General features: G+C 30.9%; 1 protein-coding gene and 1 long non-coding RNA gene across 5 annotated transcripts in view; one reads left to right on the top strand and one right to left on the bottom strand.

Moving 5' to 3' along the window:
- The window catches only part of LOC123016468 (beta-1,4-galactosyltransferase galt-1), a 33301-nt gene extending 29397 nt beyond the window's left edge, over positions 1-3904 (top strand). For all 3 annotated transcript variants that reach the window (XM_044416881.1, XM_044416883.1, XM_044416882.1), the window contains one exon: positions 3101-3904. In XM_044416881.1, the coding sequence (XP_044272816.1) occupies positions 3101-3617 (517 nt within the window). In that variant the 3' untranslated portion in view covers positions 3618-3904. The remainder of the gene's footprint in view (positions 1-3100) is intronic.
- An 850-nt stretch (positions 3905-4754) lies between these two features.
- LOC123003942 lies at positions 4755-6313 on the bottom strand. 2 transcript variants are annotated; one of them, XR_006412659.1, is made up of 4 exons: positions 5205-6313; positions 4998-5143; positions 4897-4936; positions 4755-4838 (listed from the first exon to the last, which is right to left on the bottom strand). It is a non-coding gene; the product is annotated as an uncharacterized LOC123003942 (long non-coding RNA). The 2 variants fall into 2 exon arrangements; XR_006412658.1 differs by having other exon boundaries at positions 4780-4838; positions 4897-5143.
- Between the last annotated feature and the right edge of the window lie 11136 nt (positions 6314-17449).

Here is a 17449-nt window from a genome sequence, read left to right as displayed (position 1 = left end):
TATACCTACTGTTTTATTTCTTTTGTTATTATTAAAATCCTTTGAAGTTCCAAGTTTTTCAGATCTTTTGCGTTCAAGACGTAACTGTGCTTTTTTACTGACATAAGCAATAATTTTCGGTTTAACTACCTTTTTATGTAGCCTACTTTCTGTACGAAAGTTTAAGAACGTTAGAAAAGCAACATCTTTTTCAATGCTTTGCATCTCTGGGGCACCAGAAGATATAATTTTGAAACAAATTGGTCCTCATACAGAAAAGAACGGGCAATAATCTGTAAAAAATTCGACACAGAATCACTTTTTACGGAAAAACTAAAGCAAAAAACTTATTTAGGACATGATTTTACTTTTTTTGAATAAAAAAACATTTAGAAACCTTCGGATGCATAACGTGGGTATTTTGTACCCGACTGTTTGTTTAGTTTTAAATTTCTTTTTTATTTTTACTGATAATTTTATAAGATTATAGTTATGCCTTCTTTATAATATTTTTAACATAATAGTTGAAGTTATATTGAATTGGATTGGAGATTGGAATTTACATAATAAAAAAAAATTCTTGTAATTACACATAACTCGGGTGTTTAAACCTATTCAAATTTTGTGTGATTTTTAAGTTAATTTTAAAAGGTATTTGAAAATTTATATCAAATGCACAAACAGACAAACAAGCAACACACCAATAAAAAATTAACAACCAAAAAAAGGCCCAACAAAGTGTGTGTACAAGTAGCAAACCTATTTGTAAAAAATACTCTGTGTAGATATAAAAGTAAAAAATGCTCTAGAGTATTTTTCACCCACGTTATGTAAATCTGTAGTTTATAACAATCATGCATCCTAGGGTTAGTTATTTTAATTATCCTAAATTGTTTGCAAAACTGGAAAATAGAAAGGTAAATTACATGAAGAAAGAATAAGGTAAACTAAACACATTAGCTTATTAAAAATTAAGTACAAGCTAAAACTTAACGTGTGTTCTTAAAATGTTGTCCATATTATTTATTAAGGACTAGGGGAGATTCCAAGTGGATTTAAAGCAGACAAGTCACGAAATTGAGGCGATATCAAATCTACAAGGAAACGTTTCCTATTCACAAACTTTTCTCATAATTACCACCAACTTTAACAATGAAAGTTTTTGCGTAGCGAAAGTTCAATTTTTTGACAAGTTGGATTAATAGATTCGTTTATTATTTCGATTAGAATTGAATAATATTTACGTTGTCTTACAAATAAAAATTTTTACTTTTCGATTTCATAAAAGGACAATAGTACAAATTCACCGTACTGAAATAAATTAAGTACTTAATCTGTTTTAAATTTTGTCATCTGATCAATTTTTAGGGTGGGATATTCATTACAAGTTTGAAAATTAAGCCTAATTAGCCATCTGGAACTCAATATTTATATCTACATCATTTAAATCTCATATTAGACATCGACCTTTAAACAGTTGGTTAATTAATTAAATAAACATTTATACTCGTTATAAAGTTGTCACAGGTAAACCGTATAAACTGAAATAATAACACTAAAATTACTACACCTTGCATAACTACTTAAGTACTATTTAAGCAGGATGAACTTTAGATTACGTAACATTATCTACAAATAACTTAATAATTCTTTCAAGATGTTTTTGGATAAGGCTTATTTATTTTTCAATTGAAATTTTATTTTTTACCAGGTGTCAGTTAACATTTATAACTGTTGCAGTTAAACAATCGATATAGTATTTATTTGTTGTTTTGCTTTAGGATTATCATGAAAATATCCATTTACGCCAAACCTCACTGATCGACCACAAATTAAATTGGTCAAAAGATCAATTCTGTTTGTAATTTGTTACATTTGTGGACTTCCCATGGTTAGCCATGTTTAATTAGATACCAAATTCACTACCTACCTAACCTTGTGGTTGTCACAAACTTGCCCAACTTCTGAACAGTTTTACCTGTTCAAAAAAATAAAATTAACTCTTTTGGACCCCGCATGGATAAGTTGCATGAAATTGAAGAAACCTTTGAAGAAATTCAAGAAAAAATTGTCTCCTGCCATCTTAAAACGACTCACAATACAGAAAAATTGATGTTTTAGAAGCTCAAAATTCTTTTGACAATATGATTTATGAAAACAAAAGGTAATTTGTTGCTTTAATGCATAGCTTACCATCTTCGAAAAAAAATAATAATAAAGTTATGCATCTTGATAGTTATTTCACTACATTTCTCACAAAATATGTACAGGTATATTTTTAATATACATAGTTTTTAGCACTGGACACACATCATTTTTGTCTCTGTAACTTTGGCTGTCGAAATATCGATTCACCAATCAACCTTTCGCGCGCGAATATGAATTGTATAGATTGGCTAAAATTCTCTGTTCTCCTCTGACGTTATCAAGCCCCAACACTTTTGCAGTTTCCACGTAATTGAGACAAACATTTTTGAAACCGACAGATTGATCAGTAATGAAATAATTCTTCTGCTTAGTTTGTGATTTGTTGACAATAAAAGGGCACTTGGTCCAAATTGTAAAGCAACTAAAATATTGAATACATTGTTACGTCTAGTATACAGGGTGCGCCAGAACTCGCGGCCCAGAGAAAAATGCCGTTTAGGGTAGGATACCAAGAACATGAAAAAAATGTTAAAAAAACTCTATCTATAAAAATTTAAATAATTTTTGAAGTTTTTTTACTACAGGCTACTAGAAGAGGAAACAAGGAAGCTATATCCTAAATTATAACTCTGTTTAATGTTATTTCTGGCTTTTATTGACAAAACTTTTGTATCTTTACTAAATAATTATAAAAAAACATATATATTGTATCATCAGTATCATTAAATACACATAAAAAATTGTCAAAAAATAAATGTCAAAAATTTTTGACCCATAGAATTTTTTTAACATTTTTTCCATGTTCCTGGTATCTTACCTTACTTAAATTTTTTCTCTGGGGCGCGAGTTCTGGCACAGCCTGTATTTTCGTTATTAAATGAATAATTTTGATTAATATAACACTGATATACACTGACAAACACACACTAAATTGCCAATCTCTAGAAATTTTACTAAATATCTAATGTTTCAGTTATCTGAACAACAGATTCAACAGTCGCACTACAGGTGCCTATTCTTTTCAAAACGCTTTCTTCTACCTCCAATGGGGCGACGACGACTCAGTGTACGACTCTAACGATTCAGTGGCTGCTGGTTTAGTTACTTTGAAAAAAACAAGACGGCGCAGTAAACTACATCCACATAAACAACGTTCAAAATACATCTGTCGACCAGAATTGGTTGTTGAAGCTGGAAATCATTTTGTTTGGGAGTTCATCCCAGGACATGGAACGATGAATGTTCCACCAGATGCAGCAATATTACACCACTACAGAATATGCGAATTCGGTGGAGACGATTGTATAAAGACAGCATCAACTGTGGATTCTACTGCTTTTAAATATAAAAATAAACTAGTGGGCGAAGTGAAGGAAAAATATAATGAGTTTAAAATCAAATGCAATTTAATGGAATTGCCACCACCACCTAAGAGGGTTTTTAGTAAAATTATAAATATGTTAAAAAGCGGACAAAAGACAATGAGGTAATTTTTAAGTGTATCTAATAGAATATTTTTTTAATAACAGTTTTTGAAAATATTATTTTGTATATAAAAATAAAAATTACTCTAATTTGTAAATAGGACAAACTGCGTTTGAATTATATGACATTATCATTTGAATCGTAAGTGTATAAAGACTTAGTAACAGAGTTCCTGTTTTGTGTTCTTTTCCATTATATCCTTGCTTCTGTGTTAAAAAGTCAATGAGATTGTATGGATTTTTTTTAATAAGCATACAAAGTTGGTTTTACAAAAAACAATACATATTGTATCAAATTTATTTTTTACTTTTCTTATTATGTACCATGAATCCATAGTTTGTGCTTCCTTAATTCAATCTCCTTGGAATATTCTTTACCACAAAATTCTCAAACAAACTTTCCTTGATCTTTATGACAGGTCTTGTAGCAATTGTTAATATGATTATTCAATGAGACTTTGAACTTAAAACCTTTTCTACAATTCACAAAAGTCATATATCGGAATCATCTGAGAACCTAAAACCTGTACGTAATACGCCACCCATAGTTATGTATAGCGTATTGTAGTTCACTCGCTAATTTTGAAACTGACATGCCAGTAAACGGAACCCGGCATTTGGGATCGGTTCTCTGACCGCAACCATCCCTAGTTCCTAGCCATAAATCATTTGTAGTTGTAAACTTGGAGACACGAAAGAATTCAATTTTTTAATTCGAATTCAATTGCTTAAAATTTGATTTGATAATGTTTTTAGTAATTTTAAAAGTCACTTTGTTTACGAAACCCATAGCCGATGGAGCCAATTCGATTGTGAAGTAAAATTGGTTTCAAATTAAAATTTGATTACCACTAAAGACCGCTTCGACCACTGAATTTGTAAACTTTTTATGGGTTTAGAAATTAAGTAGTAACTATCATGCCACGACGTGCGTTCCCAGTTTGTGCGTTTTTAATGATTCTATATCTGTTTATTTTAATGATTATTAATAACAAAAATTGACCACATTGAACCAACCAGCTCTTAACCTTTTAAAATTCTAAAATGACAAAAAAAAAGAAATCTAAACAAATCAAAAGTATTTATTTATATAATTATAGTTTAGTATTTGGTATAATAACGAAATGACGGCTTCGTGTAGGTTTAAACTATGTGTTCTTATTTGCATATTTTTACAAAAACTGAATTGCTTGCGTGTTTAATTCTTCATCATGAGTGATTATTAATCTACAAAATAAAGATTAACGTGTTAAAGATTTATATCTAACAATTAGGTTAGCTATACCTCCCTCCTTCCATAAAATCTGAAACCCTCGGAAGTGGATCTAAAATAAACAAAATTAACCGCCAAGCATAAACCATAAAGAATAATATTCGCAGTGTAACCTTTCTCTACAGAGATACTCTAGAAATCCTCACACATTTTGTCTGAATGAGCACCGTCTCTTTATTTTCCCATGTTTCTTTGTAACTTTTCGTCGTGTTACTATGTTTATCTTCCTGAACAAATGACTTGGCATATTTGATCCATCCTGTAAATAGAAATGGTTAGAACGATCTAAAAAACGAGTATTTGTGAATAAAACAACTTACGTAGATTTATAGGTAGAGAATATCGTTTGTTAATATTCCTGAAACATTTTTCTTCAAACTGAGGGAAGCATACATGAGAATGATCTGTCGTCGTTTTCATATTAATGTGCATCCAAGTAGTCGTTGAAAGGGATCATTTTAAGTTGGCGACCATGCGAAAATTCAGACAATCCTAATTTCAATCCTTCCTAAAAATGTGTACCCTAGCAAAAAATAATTAAAGCCAACAACGTAATTAACATAGGGTGGCAAACATAAAGGTTTTTGATTTTGTCATTATTGATGTGATTAAATTTGTTCTGAATGACACTAATGACACTTTTTGTGTGAATCAGCATTTACAGCTACATTAAAAAAAACGGGAATAGTTATTTGTACAACTAGTTTTGAAAGTTATACTTTTTTTTTCACGAATTTGCTCTTGAATAACGAGGGCTTTGCCCCAGTTAATCAAGAAAATGAGTGAAAAAAAGGACATTCAAAACGTGTTTTGTGTGGTGATAACCCCAAGAACCTCAAAGACCAAAAAGATATCAATTTAATAAATCAAATCGTAATGTATCGTGAGCTCTTTGTAACGAACTCTATTGTAATAAGATAAATTACCTGCTAAATGCACATAGTAAAAGATATTGTGTAAGATGATGAGTTCACAATAAGAACGTCAACTCATAATTAAAGTAAAACTCAAATCCGGTTCTGTATCTTCCATTATTAATATCCCTTTCTTTATCTGTCACTAAAAACTCATAATTTTTCTTCCAACATATTGAACATATTTCTTTGAATTTATCGAATGATACATCAGTATTTACATGATCGTCATATACATGTCGTAAGTTTAGGTTGTCTTGATTGAAAAGAACGATTAAATTAGCGTTATCACGGATTAGATGCTTTGTTAAATGTGAATATGTTTGACATAAGTAAAACGAATCAATACCTTTATGTTGTCCCATGGTAAAATGCTTTCATAAGATTTTGTTTAAGACATACTACGTCATCAAATATAAAAATAGAATTTGGTTTTGCTTCATGCGGCTGCGGAAGACTGTTTTCTAAACCATTAAATGCAAAATATCTTAAACCTTTTATGAGTTTCACATAATAAGATTCAATAAGATTAATAATAATTAGGTTAGTTTTACCAGAATTGCTTAGAACTACACTTAACGCAGAATGGACGAAGGTAATAAAAGACCATTTTTTCGATTTTGGTTTGTAGAATTATCAGAATCACTGATATTTATTGGAAGTTTAATTTTTTGTTTTATTACTTGAATGATAACGAACAACTAGCAACTAAAGTCTCTGTTTGTGAACGCTTCTGAATGCAACGATCTGAGTTTCGATTACCTCTCGTAGTAAGCAACTATATCACCTTTCTGTCACTGAACCTCTGATATGAAAATAAAAGGCAGATATACTAAACACTATTCATTATAAAAATTAAAAAATTATAAATTAAAATATTATAAACTAAAAAATTCTAATTTAAATACTAGGTACACCTTTTTCAAGTGTAATTCAGAAACCATAACATCTAATTTAGATTAGTCAATTTAGTTTCAGAAAGAGTAAATTGAAATTTAGATTAGTCAATTGCCTTTCAGAAAATGTTAATAGTAATTCAGAAGAGTAAAATGAGTTTCAGAAACCATGAGATGTAATTCAGATTAGTTAATTTAATTTCAGAAAGCATAAATTGGAATTCAGATTAGTCAATTGTATTTCATAAAGTAATAATTGCAATTCAGAAACCATTACTGTAATTCAGAACAGTAAATAAATTCAATTTCATGTTACTGTTACTTACTGTTATCTCAAAATGAAGTTTACACATAAACACGAGTTATTTTATTTTCGGAATTAAAGAATTACATACTCTTGCCATTTTACAAAATAAATAAGATATTTTATTTTCAAAGGAATTTTGGTAATGTAATTTTTAAATGAAAATAACAAATTCTGAATTACAATTGTCGAATTCTCAATTACAAATGACAAACTTTGAATTATAACTAACACTTTCTGAAATACAACTGACTAATCTGAATTTCAATTTACGCTTTCTGAAGTTAAATTAATTAATCTGAATTACATCTGGTGGTTTCTGAAATTCAGTTTACGGTTCTAAATTACAATTAATACTTTCTTGACAAATCCAAATTACAATTAAAGTTTTCTGAAATATATCTTACGCTTTCTGAATTACACTTGGAAAAGGTGTAGTATTATTTAATAATTTTTTAGACGAGTCTTCCTCTTCAGACTGTTAGTCTAAAATGGAGGTGATGGATTGGCGCCTCCTTTTAATTTGGGCTAATTCCCTCTGCATCCGAGCCTTCACCCCTTCTTCTTTTGCTAAGTTCCTTTAGCATTTCGGTTTGAGTGGGTTGAGAGGGTTGCGAGGGTTGTTCCTCCTCAGTTATATCGTTTTCCTCCTCCTCCACCTCAACCCTAATGAGGTTGAGATTTTTTCGTCCTGCTCCTGTGCCCGTGGTCGGATAATTATTTCCTGTAAGAAATATAAAAAATTAAAAAACATTCATTACAGTTAAAAGAAAAGTTATATTACAAAATCAATACAGGGTGATTCAGATAAGATAATGAGCCTCTTTCTTTCATTTAGGTCTTTTTTTGATTTTTAAATGACATGGAGGGTCAAATTTAATATTTTTAAGAAGAGCATTTTTTTCTGAGTTCTGTGATGCATACCTTATTTTAATCGAAAATGATCGAACTAATTACATTTCGAAAAATGTAATTTTTTTTACCTTTTGGAAATGTTGTTTTTATCTATCGTTGGCTCTTTGCCGCCTGAACTTTGACCAAAAAATAAGTAAACTGTTTCCCAAATTTTAATGTCCTCTGCTAAACCGTTCTGAAAATATTTAGCTGTATCCATACTTTTTAGCAAGCCTGTGTGTCATTTATTATAAACTCTACATAATCCGGAAGTTTTGGTAATCCGAACGGGGTCTATCAAACTTCTGTACGTATTATCCAATATATCCATACATTACTATACAGGGCGATTCAGATAAGATAATGAAATGAAAAAACAAATTTCATTTACGCCTTTGATCCAATTTCAATTAGGATTTGCAAGTTGAATCCAAGTTATCATTTTGTGTCACTTTGACATCAGTGCAGAGAACGATTATTAGTGCCATTCAGTTCAGTTTTTTATAAATCATAAATTGCTTGTCAAAGCACTATCAGAGCAACATAAGATAACTTGGATTGCAAATATAAATCGTAATTAAAATTAGATCACGACGTAAATGAAATTTGTTTTTTGGGTTGCATCGCTAGATCGTCAGGCTCATTATCTTATCTGAATCGCCCTGTATAGATACAAATCAATCGACACAATGGTAGAATTTGAAGAAAGCGTACACTTTCTCACTTTTTAAATTCTTTACAAGTACCAGGAATGCTACGACACTGCCTCAGACTTAAAATAGGATCACCAATTATACTACTACGAGATTTAAATTCACCTGAATTGTGTAATGGGCCAAGAATGATCGTCCAACAGATATCTAACAACATAATCGAAGCCGAACTTATGACCGGAAAAGATTAAGGGCAAACAGTATTTATCCCTAGAATATCACAGATCTCCACTGAACTGTCACTCCAAAAGACTACAATTTCCGAGAAAATTAGCTAACAGTTTTACAGTTCAAGGAAGGTATGGGAAATAACGTCTTAAGCACAAGGACAAACTTTGAACTTTGAAATATTGCGGTGTCAATCTCAAGGACGCTTGCTTCTCTCACAGGCAAATATACATACAGGGTAAATATAAAGTATGGAACCAAGCGGTTTTATTTTTAATCATTTGCTTCCAAAAAATAATAATTAATATAAATTAAAATAATATAAAAAATGGGATCGTATTTTCAGAAAAAAATTTGTTTTGTTTTTGAGTTATGCGATTTTTTTTGTCAAAATTGCAATTTTTGTGAAAAAAATTTTTAATTTTTTGAAAAAATTAAATATAAAGCAGATAGTTGTAATCCTTAGAGGATAGCTTTTATGAGAAAAATGATTTTATAGTGGGTTGCCATTTAAAAAAATATTTTTTTTGTAGAACTCAAAAACAAAAGGAAATTTTGAAAAAATTTATTCTTATGAAAACATCACATTTTTATAGTACTTTATCACTCATCAATTAGTTTTTTTTTTTAAATAAATAGTTTAAGCAAAAAACGTTTGGTTCCATACTTTTTATTCACCTGGTATGTAGCGTGCTCTCGCGTAAGAAACTCCAAGAATTTGTATCGAGCGATCAAGATAATTTGTAATCGAGTCAACCTTGGATTCGAAAACGTATGTCTGGAAAATGTCAAGTAAAATGACAAGTCGGAAAGTAAAAAGGCATGATCCAAAAGGTGGTGATTATAATAAGCAAATTTATAAATTACCTTCAAAAAAAAGCGGTCCTACTAATTATAAATAATTAGTCGGCGACTAATTCCAGCCCATTTTGCTGTTTTACCTTTTGACTTGTCATTTTATTTGACGTTTCACATGCAGTTAGACATACGTTCTCGGATGCAAAGGTGACTCGATTACAAATTGTCGCTCGATACATAATCTAAATCAAGTTTGTCAATTTTGTTGGCAACTATAGTTACAAACAGGGTTAGCCGACTAGTATAACCTAGAGTTCCTATATTTGAAGAGTTGGGACACTGAACGTCAAACCGAGCCAATTTTGTACTATGTGGATAAGGTATATACGTTCTCTCCTTTTTCAATAAAATTTTTCGTAGCAACTAATGTCAAGTTTATGTCAAAAATTATTTTAAGGTTATAAACTTTGTCAAATTAAAAAATTGACACAATTTTACGTCAGAATTAGTCAGGGACGTAGGAGATGTTTGGACATATTATATACTTTTCAATCATCTTTGACGACTGCCAGTTCATCGTTTTTGTTCGATAGTAAACTCGTCAAGAACCAAATCTTTAACAATAATTTCTTCTAAAATGTTTATTGTATCGTAATGAAAAAAATTGTACTATTTCTATCTTAAGTAGTTTGTTACAATGTTTCTAGCAGAACAGTTATTTTTTGTTCCATTGCTTCGGTAACTAGACAAGTACTTTCTTTATTTTTCACAATTTTGTAAGGTTTCTGCATGTTCATTAGCTGAAAAAGTAACCTATTTAATGGTGTTTGCTCATGTTGGTGAACACCGTCAAGAATAGTTTTAGCAGTTTTAGCATAACATTTACCTACCCTTTAATTCATCAACACTTAATTCAATCAATTCGTCGGAACGGACAGAACGACAAGCGCCAGCAATTCCAAAAATTGTATAAACCTGCAATCATAATGAAATCATAATGATCAATAACATACTTATTACCTTCATCATCAAATATATAATATCTGGTGCATTTATTAGAAATTTAATAACTTCTTCTTCTGATAATGTTTCTGTATAGCCATTCGAAGTGCCTGATTTATGCACTTCTTCTTTTAAAGAACATATTTTTCAAATTTTATGTTTCTATCTTCGTTTAAAAGTGTAAACCTCGTTTAACCCCTTTCGAAACTTATTTTCGAAAAACCTCGTTTTAATTGTCGTGCCACAGCCATCGCCAAATTTCACATTTTTTTCTATATAAAAGGGTGGAGCTTCTTGGCTTAAAATTTGTCAGCAGGATTCAGTTGTAACACAGATTCTTCTTCTACACAAAAATCTAATGTTTTCGACGTTGCCAGTGAGGCGATGGCTATGGCACGGGTTCATCTTCAGGAATTTTCATTCTTAAAAAAAATCATAAATTTGAATAACGTTTGTTTAAATAGAATATACTTTTTCACATCATGATGTTTTCATGAAATGGATATGGAATATGGATATATTTTATTAAAAATTTGTGTTTTTTCTAATTCCAATACTCTTGCTAGCATAACCACTATTATGTGGACCTAACTTAGTTTTTCTTTTTAATTTGGAAAAGTGTATCCTGACTCTAAACAAACAAAATCGACTTATAATTTTTGCGCAAATATTATGACAGGAAGGAAGTAGTTTACATATATTTATAATTTCAATATCTTCATGAGCGATTTTTTTAAATATTTGTAATAATAATCACGAGAATTTATAAAATGTCTTTTAATATTACAAAAAAATTTGTTCAAGTTTAATAAACAATGAGAAAATTTGTTCAGAAGGAAATTTCAGCGATCCAGGTTTAAATCCTTTGAAACAAACTAATTTGGAAAATTCTTTTTTTACTTTCTTTTTACTTACAACTCTTAAACACACTTGACATCTGATTTTTTTTTAAATGCTATTTAAAAGATAACCAGCCGTATTATAAAGGCAGTTTTCTTGGATCTTGTCCAGTGAAGTGAAAGTCATTAACCAATTTGTGGGAAGTTGAATTATTGCATAAGCAGGTTTGGACTTTACTGCCAAAGAATTTTGAGACACGTCATTAAAATCTAAGCAGTTTTCCTCTAATTTTTGATCTTCTATAATGTAACTTCCATTCTCAGTGGAATCGAAATATTGTATAACAGTTAAATTTTTTGATAGTTGCCTACATTCTAGGGCTGTAGGAAGACACTGTCTATTACGAATTTGGCTAAATACATTTTTTAAAACATCTTGGGAAAATCTAGTAGTTAATAAAAAAACAAAATTTTGTTCATCCAAAAAGTATTGTTGTAAGTCCAAAATGCTTGTCGTTGACAAAACAACTCCTGTTTGAATTGGCTTCCAAGTTTTACTTTCCCCAACCTTTAAATGCGTAAAAATATAACGAAATTCTTTTAAGTCATTTCAGATAAATTGTTTTCTTTAACTGAAGAGCTTGGCCGAAATTCTTGTTGATTAAATATGGTTGGAACAACACCATCACGGAGGCATAATTTTGAAAAAAGAGAATTTTCCGTGAAGTGTACCTTAGAGAAAAGTATGTTAATACATAAATTAAAATAAATATGTCATATGTGTTCAAAAAAAAACCGTAATGGAAGAAATACTGAATTACTTACTTCTAACCACATTTAAAACTAAAGGATCACATTAGCAACCTTATGTTATACTAAAGAAGTCCAGTACACGTGTTGCTGAAGCCTTAGCTTCTTATTATTTAATTTACCAACCTGACAAATTTTACTTTTAGGCCCCACTCTCCAGTTGGATAATTTAAAGACTTATTCCATTTGTCTCGTGCATCGGAGCAACGTGGCACAGCAAACAGCTCACAATTTCTTTCCGTATTGGAACAATAAGGCACAGCACAATTCATATTGACAAACGGTCAATTTTTATTTGACAATTTTTTTGACCTTTTGTTAAATTTAAACGAAGCGCTACAGATTTATATCCAATTGTATTATTTATATACGTCAGCCAACGTATATAAAAAAAATTTAGAAAAATGACATTCGGTGTCTCAACTCTTCAAATATAGGAACTCTAGTATAACCTAGGTATAACCTAGAATTCCTATAGGAACTCTAGTATAACCAAGACCGTTTTCGATCAATTTTAGTTATGGCCCGGCCCACATTAGCATTCTCATAATATAGCCCCTCTACTTTAAATAGTAGCGCCTTCCTTTGATGTTGCCGGTGGAGCAAAATCACGTTGGTTTCACTGAAAGTCATTAGGATTTCAGCAGAACAGCTGACATTGACAGTACTGGCAGATTGGTTTTTGCATTTAAGTACATAATTATCTGCAAAATGCCCGGTTGTTGTGCACGTAAATGTAAGAACAGTGGGGCAAAAAGGTTCCAGCTGTTTAAGATACCGAAGTGTTCAAAGATGCGAAAACTTTGGTTAAAGTGCATTTTTTGTTTAGGAAGATTAACATAGGACGCGTTAGAGAATTTATTTAGTACATGTCGTGCACGTAATCCTCGACCTAATACTAAAGAATTTAAGACTAACTTGCGACTAACCACATTAGGACACTATACAAAATATGTAACTTCTTCCAATTACTTCGAATCGGACACAAATACAACAAATTTTCAACTTTTATAAAATAACGAAGGTCTGGCGACCGCGGGCTCTTGCTCTATGTATTTTGTATTTGTGATTTATTTTTAACAAAGAATAATAAATTGAACAAAACATGTTTTCAAAATTGCCGCCTGAATTAGAAATAATTCTCGAGCAAGACGTATGATGACGCCACACAGAAACTTTTAACACGGCCAATTGTATCTATCTCCACTGCTTTAAGGACAAAAGTAAAATTCATACAAACAATAAACAATCATTCGATTTAATTTAATTCAAGTGTTTAATTTGAAAACTAGTTTATTTTTAACAMACTATAGTTTTAAAACTTTTCTGCTAGTGGGTTTATTGTGTATAACAGTTTTCTTCAGCAGATCTGTTCTTTCTAAGCAAATGTTATTTAAGGTAGGTTTTGCTGTGGTTTGAATTATAAATTGGCATACTTCTTTTCTGTGCAACATGCATCCAAATAATTTATTTTTTTCCAGCGATGGAATTTTTTCTATAATGTCTACTAATTCCATTACAACATATACAAACTGTGACCTAGGGTATATTAGAGCTCCATGATTTTGCAGACTTATGAGTTGCATCAAAGGTCCGGGAGTACTGGTGGTCAATAATGGTGACAGACATTCGTTACAGTGAAATTTGTCGTAATTTTTTTTTTAATATATCCAGCTAAGTACGCTACAGATGCAGAGTATATGTTGTTTTCAGGTATTATGTTGTCTTTAAGTAAGTTTTGAATTTTTACTCTTACGTTGATTGGTAATATCAAGTCTTCTATGGTCTCAGTTTCAGTGGAATGTTCGGCTCTATCTTTCTGAAGAGTAGCATTGCTAATGTACTCGACTTTGGCAGCAATATTCGCTAATTTAGAGCTTTTAACAATGCCACACCGTAAGATTTGACGCATTGCATATTCGGCATCGGTCATATCATTCGATCCCCCTCGAAGACGTACTTGGGAAAACATTCCTTCAACTGCGTCAGAGCTAAAAGATCTGGTAAGTACATAAAAAAATCCTTCTTCTTGTAGTAAAAATTTGATACACAAATATGTACTTATTGCAGTAAACTGCAGAGTATTTCGAAAAACCTTGTACACCAACATTAGTTGACACAATTTGCACTTCGTCAATGTACTTAGTAAATGTTTCTTTTAGCCAGTGGAGTCGATCATCAGCAGCATTAACATAAGGTATTACTATCAAAGGAACGAATGTAGTGAGACCTATTCGAAACATTGTGAAACTGAAAGAAGAGGTACATGTTTTCCAAAGATATAGTGCTGCCTACATCTTTAAATTGTTCATGCCCATTCTCTTTTAAGAATCTTAAAGATGAAGTCACTGCAGGTGACTTGAATAGGCCTGAGAACATTCATTTTGTCAAAATTTGTAGGATAGAGGTGTTTTCTGGTTAAATATCTGACTGGTTTAATTGGTAATCCTCTTTGTAGAGTATACAACTGTTTCAGATATGACAAACTAATGGTGCCTTCAGAAGAACACATGTTGAGGTCTAAAAAGAGATTTCTTGCATTTTTAATCACATGGCAATAATCAAAACTAAGAAATAGTGGCATGTTTGGCAACAGAGAATGGTTGATGCAATTTTTGGAAGCTCCATCAGATAGTTTTTTTGCAGAGTGCTACGTTTGAAGAGAAATTGTCAGTGACAAGCCTCTACACGATAAATCCGCATTCAGTCAACATTTGCATCACTTGCATAGTCAACGTATAGAAGCTATCAGTTGTTAATGTTGAATGAAAGAAATATCCAGCAGGAATACAATATCGTGTTGATAACCCATATATAACAAAACAAAGCATTCTGTTCGCAATGGTGGATATGGTAGTCTTGGATGAAAGTTTGGCCAAATTGCGTAAAAATTAACAACACAACAACAATACAAAAATAGACAACACTTATAAAATATAACTATTAAATTGTAATTTCACAACACAAACTTCGAATTTGAATTTTGTCAAGTTCAAAATTTGACAACTTGGGGACGCCACTGCACGAACGAAGTGGAGATAGATACAGTTGGCCGTGACTTCTATTTTGTAGGTGTTCTGTAGTAGTTAGCTGTGCCGATTCTAATTCACTTCATCTGCGCATGCGCCATTTCCGGGAATTTAAACCCCCACTCCTGGATCCTGGTTTCGGGAATCCGGATCCCATTCCTGGATTCCGGGAATCCCCCACTCCAAATTCTGAGAATTGTGTGCTATTTTTGGATCATGATGTCATGCATTGAATTTGTCTGCGCATGCGTCACTTTGGGGAATCCCACATTGAAAATTATGTGAATCCTCTACGGTACTATTCACATCAGTACGGATTAAATATAAATAATATATAAATTTACTATTTTGTGATTGTGTAAGAAAAACGAAAATATTCAAGATGAACAATGCAGCATTTGAAAATTTGAACAAAGAATTAGGAATGGAATCATTTGTTAGCATAAAAAGTGTTAAAGTTGATGAAAAGTTTAGTGTGAAGTCATTTAGAAAACTTTCAACAATTTATGGAATGAAAGTTATGGTGGCTTGTGACGAATTCTCCACTATATTACCACATCCGTTCATTGAACGTCTCACCGATGAAGAAATTGTTGATTTAAATAAAGAAATTAAAAGTGGTACCAAGTTATTTATGGTTAGTAGAGGAGCAATTGGAAACACAACAAAAATTGAATTTATTGAAAATTATTTTTTTAAATAAATGTTTTTATTTATTAAATTTATGAATAGTTTTATTTTATGTATACCTATGTTTAACAATATTTGTAATGAATTATTTAATGATATATTTACTATTTTGTGATTGTGTAATAAAAACGAAAATATTCAAGATGAACAGTGCAGCATTTGAAAATTTGAACAAAGATTTAGAAATGGGATCATTTGTTAGCATAAAAAGTATTAAAGTTTAGTGTGAAGTTATTTAGAAAACTTTCGACAATTTATGGTAGATTGTGACGAATTCTCTACTATATTACCACATCGGTTCATTGAACGTCTCACCGATGAAGAAATTGCTGATGTGAATGAAAAAATTAAAAAGTGGTACCAAGTTATTCATGGTTAGTAGAGGAGCAATTGGAAACAACAAAAATTGAATTTATTGAAAAATATTTTTTTATATAAATGTTTTTATTTATTAAATTTACGTATAGTTTTATTTTATGTATATGTTTAACAATATTTGTAATCCATTATTTAATAATTATTTATACTTTAAATAAATTTTTAAATATTTATTCATGCGTTTTCTTAACCTTCCCCAACTAATATTTGTATTGTCAACAACTCTTTACGTTTCCTCGAATACTCGTACATGTGTGTAGCATGTAGGCGTTGATATCAGATTTCCGTACGTGAGATGCAGGTTTCCACGTGTTGATTTACGCAACTTAAGAATTCGCTGACGCTATGTCTCGGAATTTAAAGATAAAATAATGTAATGATGGAATAAAACTCATTAAATATTTGTAAAAGAGTTTATTATTAAGGAATGAGTTTTGTACATAATCATTCATAAATACATTTAGCATAACGAACACATAAAATCATAATTATCTACAATATGAAATCCACAGCTTCTTCTTGTTTTACACAATTTGGGTGATTCGATGATTTTTTCTAAGTTGACTATTCGTACACATGAGTCACGTGACCCTTCACATAGATGATGATATCAGTTTCACTGTTCATTCACTGTTCATTTCATTTAAATGAAGAAATTTTCTAATAACTGGCGCAACATTCTTCTGTTCTTCGAGTCCTTCGTTGTAACCTAGTAAATGATGATATCTTTCCAGATATTTCACCTGTTTTCTATAAAATAAATCTATGTCTTCATATGGTTTCGAAGGTTTAAAGAGATGATGTTGAATTGATTGAGCATCCATTGTAGTTAATTCTTTAACAACAAATTCTGGTATACAAAACCCTTGAATATCACACACATACAAATGCATGTTGTTTTAAGCAATACTATTCTTTTCAATCCAACTATTGTGTTTATCGCTAAAACCTAACCACTTCACATAAAACTTATTACCACGTTTCTTAATAACTTTTTCAATCAAGTAGACATTGGGATGTTTTACTTTCTGAAGCTCCATTTCATAAAATCCTCCTGATATATCTTCCCCCTTCTCATCACACAACAAATATGTTGTTGGATTGGTTAATTTAATTTCCTTAATTGTGAA

This window comes from Tribolium madens, unplaced genomic scaffold (assembly GCF_015345945.1).
Source record: "Tribolium madens isolate multiple individuals breed KSU strain unplaced genomic scaffold, Tmad_KSU_1.1 Scaffold_1;HRSCAF=32;Tcas5.2_LG8, whole genome shotgun sequence".
NCBI classification, from domain to species: Eukaryota; Metazoa; Arthropoda; class Insecta; order Coleoptera; family Tenebrionidae; genus Tribolium; species Tribolium madens.
Note: the sequence above shows the minus strand (reverse complement) of the source record. Positions and strands in the feature narration are given on the sequence as shown.